Source organism: Nestor notabilis, unplaced genomic scaffold (genome assembly GCF_000696875.1).
Source record: "Nestor notabilis isolate BGI_N333 unplaced genomic scaffold, ASM69687v1 scaffold7812, whole genome shotgun sequence".
In the NCBI taxonomy this organism is placed as follows: Eukaryota; Metazoa; Chordata; class Aves; order Psittaciformes; family Psittacidae; genus Nestor; species Nestor notabilis.
The window spans coordinates 47214-57486 of NW_009916937.1; the positions used below are offsets into that span (position 1 = coordinate 47214).

General features: G+C 40.6%; 1 protein-coding gene across 1 annotated transcript in view; it reads right to left on the reverse strand.

Moving 5' to 3' along the window:
• Positions 1–9877, reverse strand: part of DEPDC1B (DEP domain containing 1B) — a gene marked incomplete at its 5' end in the record, with an annotated part of 19545 nt that extends 9668 nt beyond the window's left edge. Inside the window, 3 exons of the mRNA XM_010024835.1 lie at positions 1746–1873; positions 4169–4304; positions 9612–9877. Coding sequence (XP_010023137.1) covers positions 1746–1873; positions 4169–4304; positions 9612–9877 — 530 coding nt within the window. The remainder of the gene's footprint in view (positions 1–1745; positions 1874–4168; positions 4305–9611) is intronic.
• Between the last annotated feature and the right edge of the window lie 396 nt (positions 9878–10273).

Here is a 10273-nt window from a genome sequence, read left to right on the forward strand (position 1 = left end):
AGTGTTTAGTGTGAGGTGTCCCTGCTCATGGCAGGGGGGTTGGAACTAGATGATCTTAAGGTCCTTTCCAACCCTAACTATTCTATGATTCTCTTCTCCAAGCTGAACAACCAAGTTACCACAGCAGCTCCAAGTCTGGCCCTCAATGTCCTTCGCCATTTAACAGGAAACTGTTAAGGAGTGTTTCCTCTGGAAACACTCTTAACAGTTTCATGAGGAGCCCAAAACCACACTCAGTAACAGAGGTGGGGCCACACCCATGCAGTGTAGGGTGGGACAGCCACCTCCTTCAATCATGTGGCTATGCTGTGCCTAATGCATCCCAGGACCCACTTGGTTCTTTTGGCTGACAGTCTTTTTTTCATTTATGCAAATAATTTTGATGCAGGGTGTAGGCCAACTTAACCTTCGTGACACCTCCAATCAAGATGAACCATCATCCTTAAAACTGTTCAGTTCCACATATGCAGAGCCTCATACTTATTATACAAGGACACTGGGAAAATTGGGGTAGTCACAGAGGCAACACGCTTGCTGTGTCAGGCAGGAACTTGTCACCATTGCTCCCTATCCCTTTAGTCACTGTGGAGAGAGGATAGGAAATCCTCCAAACCACATGTCCTGTCTGCCTGCTGGGTCTGTCTCACAGAAGGCAGGGTGCAATCCCAGTAGTCCATGTCTGAGACTCTCTGATACTCCTCAAGCTACTCACCTCCTTCAGGATCTCTTGTCACTATGTGGAGGACTTCGTCTACCTGGGCGCACCTCCCATGGGAGTGCTCACTACTGCTGTCTTGTACTGGCACAAGCGCAGGGCACACCCTGCTGGGTGGCAGCATGTTCCCATCAGAGCTCTGTTTGGGAAGCTGCATCAGTCACGGTGGTTGCAGAAATCAGAGGCCATGGCTTTTTGAAGGGTGGGTACTATCACTTCCTGGTCGAGGTGGCAGAGCTACAGTGCCCTCCCTGTGCACTCTTCCATGGAAAATGCTATGCCACACTCTGTTTTGCAGTGCTTCTGGGCTTCTTTTATACATAGGAGGACTTGTCTGCTGTTGCATCTCTCCACTCCCTTGAGATTTTCCCTGAGGAAACCCCACTATGCACTGCACTAGAGCACTCTGCTGTGGATCTGTCAGCACTGAAGCATCAAGTTTGTTACAGTGAGATAACATTCTGGGTTTAGATGAAAGTAGTCATTAGTAAGGCTTCAGCTGTGCTGTAAAAATAGCTAATGTGTATTATTATTTTTTTCTCCTGCATATGTAGTCTAAAGCAATACCTTCAACTTTGCATAGATATTCCTTTTGGAAATATTAGAGAATATCTGAATCTTAAAGCCTTCAGCACCCAATTAGCTGCTCCATTTCTTATCTCATATAAAGTATTTTATTTGTCATTGAAAGATTTCATGGTATTGCATTTCTACAGAAGTGCTTTTATTTCATAGCAGCAAGAAAAAGAGGAAGACTGGGGAAAAAAGTGATTTAAAAAGACAAAATCTACATAACAAAAGGACTTGTGTAACACAACAGAAAAAAAGTCAAAAAGTATTAAGCACAGTAAAGTTTCTTTGCAAGCTTTACATGCTGAATTCATTAGTCAAAGAACAAGGGTATGGTTAGTCCAGCCACTATGGCTTTACTAGCAGCAATGAAAAGTGAGCATTAACAGTAAAGACAAACAAGACTATTACCTACTACACAGTTTTACTCTAACAGGAAATGACTCACAGGTATACTCACCGTGACAAAGTCTGGGATTTCCATATCTCTTCTATATTTGTTTGTGTTAGCTCTCTGCGAAACACAAGTTTGCATGCTGATACTTCCCCTATAGCTATACTGTGTCGCTTATACCACATCTCAGAGTTCTGAAATCAGGAAAGACAATCATCATTTACTGGTGACTTTTCAAGTACTGAACAGTATAACTGCTTATTACATATTATATAAATAAAAAATATATAGACATTGTATATAACAGTATAAATTGTACATTTATAGTACAGCATGCTCCTTATTACAAGTATTCTAAATACTCCTAAACTTCAGTGTAGTCCCCAGGATGCAAGTGAGTGTTTAGGTTTCACAGGCATGTGGAATCTTTTCTCATTTACATAATATTTCAGCTTGGGTAAGTTATGTGAGTCAGAATAGCCATTAAAGTTCAGGAGTCAATGGCCTCTAGCCTTGTGTTCAGATCATCTCCATGATCAAAATCAGTTCAACTTGCTTTCAACTATCATTCTAAGATTAAATATCTGCTTACAGAAAAATTGTTGGAGAATTATTAGATATCAAAGACCGATATTTATCCTTGTTCAGTGTATACTGATCATAACTAAACATTAGGTTTGTTAGCAGGTTCTATACATGAAGAAAGTAAAAGAAAATAGCCACAGCTGAAGACACCCTTCAGATCTAGTCTACCATTATAATATAGTAAAGCACAGAATGTAAGAGACTACTATCCTGTACTCAGACTTCACATCCAAGCTCAATGCTTGAAGATCATCATCAACTTGTCAATGGGTGAACACAGAATAGTTTGTGTCGGTGGTACACTTTTAAGGCAAAACTCCTAGTCATTCCCAGTTCTTTGATTTACATCACAGAGCAGTCTCTGTGCATCAATAGTATTCCTTGTGATCACAATCAACCCACAAAATGCACTCCAGGAATGCACTTAATTACTCCAAGCACCAATCATCTGTAATTCCAAGACAGTAGATGAGAGCTGGTTTGGAACAAATAGCACCCTCTGAAATTATAATCTGTGCTTCCACATGAGTATTTCATTACACAGAGCCATAGCCAGCAAGCCAGACAGAGCCAGTATGTGGCCTGATAGATGCTGGAGCAATTTAAGGTGCCACCGCCTTCAGCTGCCTGTCTACTTCACCATTCCAGAGGAAGCTACACCTTTCTGTAAAAGAGCCAGCAATAGAAGCTTATTTTTGTGTCTCAATTACATCAACTTACAGTCCACTGTATTAGCCAAAACTGACAATGAAACAAAATTTGAGCTATGCCAGACTCTATGCTGTTGCATCAGATTATATATGCAGTCTATTGATAACTCTTATCAGGCCAGGGTGATCGGATGGAAATTAAGATCAGACAGTTGGAGGCTGCAACATGTTAAAAATGCAGGAGATATTTGCTCAGTAACTAACATACTCTATTCTCTTGACTTGTCTTTGGCACTATATTTTCTTTCTTTCCTCTTAAATCTTCTACCTACTGATGAAATTCTAAGGACCTTAATGCTTTTTCTGCTTCAGAAGCCTGCTGTACATGAAAGGTGCACTGAATCCACACATACGTAGTTGGATTCCAAATATGAAATATCCATTCATTCAGGACCTCTGAATAGCCAGTAAAACCGTAGGAGCTACTTTTCCAAGCAAACTATCTATCATCAAGAAATCCAAGGCTAGTGTCTTGCACTGATGAGCATTAAGGAAAAGGCCAAAATTACCAATGAAGTCCCAAGAGTTTACAAAATTTGAGAACACTCACATGCAAGATAACACTGGAGAGGCTGTTTAGAACATATGTAACTCCAGAAACCTAGGCTTTTAAGATGTTCTGTGGCTAGAGTTGATGCAAGTTTGGTTTATTAATAAAAGCAACAGTTAGTTCAACAACTTTACAAAGTCTGGATCAATCCAGGTAAGTATGGGGCAGGATGATTCTCCAGTATGAAAGGGCAACAATGAAACCAGGACCACTTCTCCTTAGCTACAACATATTCCTTATGAAAAAAGAAATTGAATTGACAACCTCATAACAGCTAGGACAGGAGTAATACTGTACATATTCTGCTACAGAAAGTGTCTGAATAAAAGTTACAGTGTAAATGACAGTATTTTTCTTGTAGCATAATAAATTCCATATTGGAATTTGAGCAAACTGGAATGTAAGCATAATGGCAAATACAGCCATGCTGAACTTAGGATGCTCAAGACATAATCTGTAGCAGAAAGAACACTCAAAGCCAGCACCCCTGGCAAATCATTAACAACTTTACTTCTCCTAAGTTTAAAATAAAAGTATTTTGCATTTAATTTTATAGCCAAGTATTATGTGCAACAACAAAGAGATCATTAGTTTTGCTTTCCAAATACACTCATGTCTAGGGAAATAAAAACTGGATATCTTACCGTTGCAACTGCTTTCACTGGGATGTGTTCTTGAGAAATGCCAGCCTTTGGTTCATTCCAGTCTGGAAATTTAATTGCTTCCTTTCCACATGAAGGTTTCTTTGGATATGACTTCAGTGGTGAGGAAGGAGGAAATCTACGATTAGAGAATATTTTTAATGTCTTTGAACTCCACCCTATTCCATATTTACCAATGCAAAACTGTAGTAGGCCTTCACATGCAAAAAATACAAACAAATGCCTTGGATATTCACAGTGCAACTTAATTGCCTGAAGATGGGTTTGAGTGACATGTAAAACATCTCAAGGTGTCTTGTTTGGTCTCCATCTGCTGCTCCAGAACAGTTCAGGTTCTTTGCACCTCCCATGACACAGGTGAACCGTGGGTCAATGTCTGATACCACAGTGCATCTCAAATAGCAGCAGCTACCTATGCATAGCAAACTGACTCAGGTCTTCACTAGAAGACACCAATTCTGCTGAAAAAGCTGTGGGTAGATTTTCCGCATGTTAAGCACACTGCTAGCATGCATCTCCTAAAGCAAAGCTACTTAAGTCACAGAATTCTTAATTAGCATACACACAAATGTCCACACAAGGTTTTGTCCACATTACCACATTCCTCTGTGTTTACATGCTTCGTATGTGAAGATCATATCCTGCAGGTCTTTTCTGGAGTCTTTTTCCAGCTGGCTGTGCAGGAAACTCGTTCAGTTCTTAAGCCATTTCAAGTGTCTTGAAGAAATCAGCAGAAATAAACCCCAAGCTATCCCTTGCAGAAAACAAGGAAAACAAACTATCCCAGATCACATGAAGCTCAGTCACACCTCCAGCTTGACCAGAATTTAGTTACTGCTAAACCTAGGTTAGAGCATGTATAAGGGAATTAATGGCAGCACATCAGAAAGACAAATCAGTTCAGCGGCAACATATCAGCAGGCTGGCACAGATCAGATCTTATTTATCTGCGCTCCTAAGCTTTACATGCTGAGATCCCTGATGCTTCAAGAAAATGCTTCCACTTCACTCTTAACTGGAATATAAAATGCAGTTATGCCTGTGACCTTGCAACAAGAACTTGTACACCCCTGTATAGTATGCGTGTATATCCTACCAGAAATATGCTCATGCTCAAGAAATCCTCAAGTTTCCTCTAAAATTTCACCCCATCCTCTCAAGGCAGTTCCAACATTTAGTTGGGTTTTTTTTAATTAGTTTTGATTGCAGATTTGTTGGTCTTGTTTAACACTGCATGGGTTAAATACATTATGATTTTAACTACACACACTGAGCCCATTTGACATACTCCACAACACTCTTTAACAGAATATCTGCAACACAGAGAGATAGCACTTCCTTTGGGCTAACCCTGAGGAGAGGTAATAAGCACCTTGCATTGATCCTGCAAGATTTACTCTGCCTTTTGAAAGTAATACATATTATACTGCGGATGTTAAGCTGTTGAGAGTTGCCAACTATTTTTCAGCTATTTGTTATTCCTTAGTGTTTAATGTCAAAAAATCTGCAGCCTTTTTTCTTTTGCCTTACAGTATTCTTGACAGTTCCCGCTTGCCCCTCCAGTTCTTCACAATTTTTAGCTTTGTATAATTTGCTGCCCTGATTCTCAATCAACCAGTAAACAAATGAGTTCTTATAAGCAGGAGCTGCATTCCCCTTTTTCAAGTAGCGTTACAGCCAGATCTAGATAGAGCCAAGTTTTTGGATGAACAATGAAAAGCCTCCTATTTTATGATGAACAGAATAATGTTACCTAAAGCTAACAACTGATAAACATCCCAAGGATGACATGTCAAGATTAGCATGGTTTACAGACAGCAGAGACAGCAGCACTAGTTTTAAGAGTTTATAAAAGGAGGCAAGAGAGATACCTGTTTGTGTCCAGGGCAATGACTAGAGAACAGGGTCAACTGACACTGGTATCAATGGCATAACAAATACCTCACCTGAATTGCCAAGTTTACTAGCAATCCAAGCGTACTAACCCTTTTGCTTTTAATACAATTGCTTAGATTCCAAAAAATTTAAAGCCTGACAGCTTCTGAAACTGTAACTTCTCATTTATTATTGTAGACTATGCTGACCCAATAAGCCAGAACACACAGATAGTGTTTGCTACTGTTAGAAGTCACAGTAGTTGTCACCTTCATATTTAATGCTTGCCCAGTAGTATCAGACAAATCAGCATTTGGCAACATCTCTTTTCAATGCTCAGTGAACTAGAGCAGACAACTACATTCACATGCAAAGTTAATGAATGACACAGGTGTGTTCCACAGTGTACACTGACAATAAATTAACAGAGTAGTTTATAGAAAAGGTATAAAGCATATGAAGGTTTCCAGAGAAAGCACTGCCAGTGGAATTAAAAGCAACCTGTACTGCTATCCATATCAACATGGTGAAAAACGCATTTACAACGTAACATAAAAGTCCACAAGAGGGAGCTGCGAGGACATTAAATACATGAATAAGGTGGGCTAGAAAACGTATTTTTAGCTCCATAAATGGGGGAAAAAACCGTGTTCTAATAACACCAAACACATGAGTAGCATGTGGTTTATTTATGCCCCAAGCTGAGTGGGAAAAAGCTGGCTTCACTTCAAGATGCATGAAAAGTATGCAGTTTTAGTAAAAAAAATGTCAGTTAGTAACTTAGTTGAATGGGAGGTAGATGAAGAACATCATTAAGACAGATATAACGAAAAAGCTCTGTTGTCCAACAGCAGATCACTAGGCAAAGCACATACAAAACAAAAAGCACCAAAATATTTTGCCCAACCAACTTCCATAGCCTGCAGCTCAGGAAAGTCATGGCTGAAAATAGAGAGGAAAAATTAGCAAAATAATTTCGATGTGCCACAATGCTAATGCAAGACAAACAAAAAAACCACAAACACAACAAACACAGCAAACACTGCCAAAGAGATATAGCATAAACAGCAGTGGTTACTAAACCCCACATTTAATCTTTTGACAAGGAGTCAATGCCCAGAAAGAAAGGAGACAAAGTACTTAACACCTATGGCACCAGTGAAAAAAAAGCATGCAGGTGGAGCTATCCTAAGAATAGACAAAGCAGGACTTGGCTAGGAACGTACCAAACCAACAACACAACTACCACCAAGTGCTGTACCAGCATCTAACTGCTTTTCTAACTCTGTTCAAGTAAGTAAAACCTAGTCCATGACTAGGTAAACTATCAAGATATTTTGCCCTTCTACAGCAGCCATAAGCAGATGGCCAGAGAAGAACTTAAGAACAGGACAAGCATACATGATGCTTCCTCCTTTTCCAGCTTTTGGTCATGATCAGTTCACAGACTGCAGAGCCATATATTGTTTTAGGTACTTAGCAACAGACTTTCTCAGGTGAGCTTCTCAAAATGCCTTCCGATACAAGTCCTCTGGTACACTAGGCCCTTCAAATTTGAGTTCCAAATTCTAAAATTTAACATTTTCGTTGACCGTTACCTGGAATTTCCCTTTAGAGAGCTAAGTTTGGGGAGAACATTAATTTTTATTCCCCATGAATTATTTAAAATTTCTTCCATTAAGTCTGATTGAAGTTGGTTTGAACATTCAATTTATTTGGCAGAGAAGCACTAGCATTCAGTGTCATTTTCTTCATAAGGCAGACTAAAAACCAGCTACCATGTTTATTGAAAAATATCATGCAGTATCATAAAGAACAAGTTGAATAAGTGCTGATTTATTACTGCTATTAAACACAATTTGACTGTAAATCAACTGAACTGCAGTGGAACAAAATTAAAATAAACCACAGCTCTTTTATTAAAAAAAAATGATAAAAAATCTCGACCCAAGTTTATGACAAAGTAAAAGAATTACATCATACTTACCTCTCACTTTTAAAGTATTTCAAGTTAGTAAATAATTCTAGGAGAGTAACGAACAACCGTACCTACACCTGGGTGGGCACAAACCCAGGCACAGCTACAGGTTGGGTGGATTCAGAGCAGCCCTGCGGAGAAGGACTTGGGGGTGGCGATTGATGAGAAACTGAACTTGAGCCTGCAGTGTGTGCTTGCAGCCCAGAAAGCCAACTGTATCCTGGGCTGCATCAACAGAAGCGTGAGCAGCAGGTCGAAGGAGGTGATCCTGCCCCTCTACTCTGCTCTCGTGAGACCTCACTTGGAGTATTGTGTCCAGTTCTGGTGTCCTCAACATAAAAAGGACATGGAGCTGTTGGAGCAAGTCCAGAGGACGGCCACAAGGATGATCAGGGGGCTGGAGCACCTCCTGTATGAAGACAGGCTGAGAAAATAGGGGCTGTTCAGCCTGGAGAAGAGAAGGCTGCGTGGAGACCTCATAGCAGCCTTCCAGTATCTGAAGGGGACCTACGAGGGTGCTGGAGAGGGGCTCTTCGTATGGACTCTAGTGGTAGGACAAGGGGTATTGGCTTTAAACTTAAACAGAGGAAGTTAAGGTTAGCTATAAGGTAGAGAAGTTCTTTACTGTGAGGGTGGTGAGGCACTGGAATGGGTTGCCCAAAGAAGTTGTGAATGCTCCATCCTTGGTGGTGTTCAAGGCCAGGCTGGACAGAGCCTTGGGCGACATGGTTTAGTGTGAGGTGTCCCTGCTCATGGCAGGGGGGTTGGAACTAGATGATCTTAAGGTCCTTTCCAACCCTAACTATTCTATGATTCTACACAGCACAGGTATACAGACTAGGGATTAAAAAAGCTTAGGCACACTACAAAAAAACTTTTTAAGTTCATAGAACAAAATGAAATGATGACTTTATCCATACCAAGTGGAAATTCAGCTCTACCTTTTCCCAAAGACAATATTAAAAAAGTATTACCAAAAAACACCCCACAAAATAGTAAAAGAAACAATTAAACTTTCATCTTTTAAGATTATTTTAATCTACAACCCCAGGAGCACTGAAAAAGTGCCTTTTAGATTCTGAAGGCTCTTCTCTCAGGAGTAGAAACAGCACCCAAAATAGCCAGGGGGCTGGGAAAAGGGGAAACAAGTGGAAATGAATACTCAATGGCATCCTCACTCCCATACATGTTTTCTTGACATGCATTCTTCCAGCACTGACAAACCTGATGTCTGCCAATGACAAACAGAACTTGCTACATCATAAAATCTGCAAAAGCTTGTTAGTATTCACAAAATGCAATTGAGTGAAAGTGCCCTTCAAAAATATTTAAAAACAAAGAAGGAGGAAAATAAAAAGGACCAAAACAAAACCCCAAAATCAAGCCAAACATTAAACCAGGTCACTTGTTTATCACTAAAGAAAAACCAGTCTTTAAAAGGAAGGTGGGGAGAAAGACATATTGACCCCTTTTCAAAGGCATTCTACAAAAACATTTGTTAAACTAAAGCACAATTTCTTTCTGTTTCAAAAAAAAAAAACAAACTTTTTCAGACACCGTGTATAGTTTTACCTATATAGACGGCCATCATCTTGAAAGTCCTCTTTGCCCCATCTTCCTTTAATATCCTCAATAACATGATTTTTCAGGAATTTTGTAAGCAGCTTAACCGTTTGATTGCGAGTCACTTCTGGGCCAAAGTTTTGATTAGAGCCAAGCAGTTCGTGCAAACGGTCCACTGCCTCCGAGGCTTTGAAGCAACGCTCGTAGCTTTTGAAGCGACACCGATGCTTCCGTAAAGGCATCCCAGCACGAAAATGTTCTATTATCTCGTTCCACTAAGGGAGAAAAAAGCAAACCGTTACAGCTCTTCGCCTGAAAGCATTTGAGTTGTACAAAGTACGGCGAGGATGCAGCCAGATCTGAAAGCAGAACTACCTAATTTTTTTTTTTAACCACCTGCATTTACAAGCCTACTGAAACCTAAAGCTGTGATTTAAACAGCCGACAGCTGAGAGCAAGCACCAGAGCGGAGGCTGATACAGAGCCCCATACTACCTGCGTTTCTGCAGGTACAGCTTTAACCTCCCTTCGGCTTTTAACTTGACAAAAGGCCGGACTGACGCTCCACTCTGCCGCGTCCTGCGGCCGCTCCAGTCATACGGGGCTCACACCCGGACGGCGGCTGGGGACCACCCCGCCCGGTTCCGGCTACGCGGGATAGGCAGGGCCCG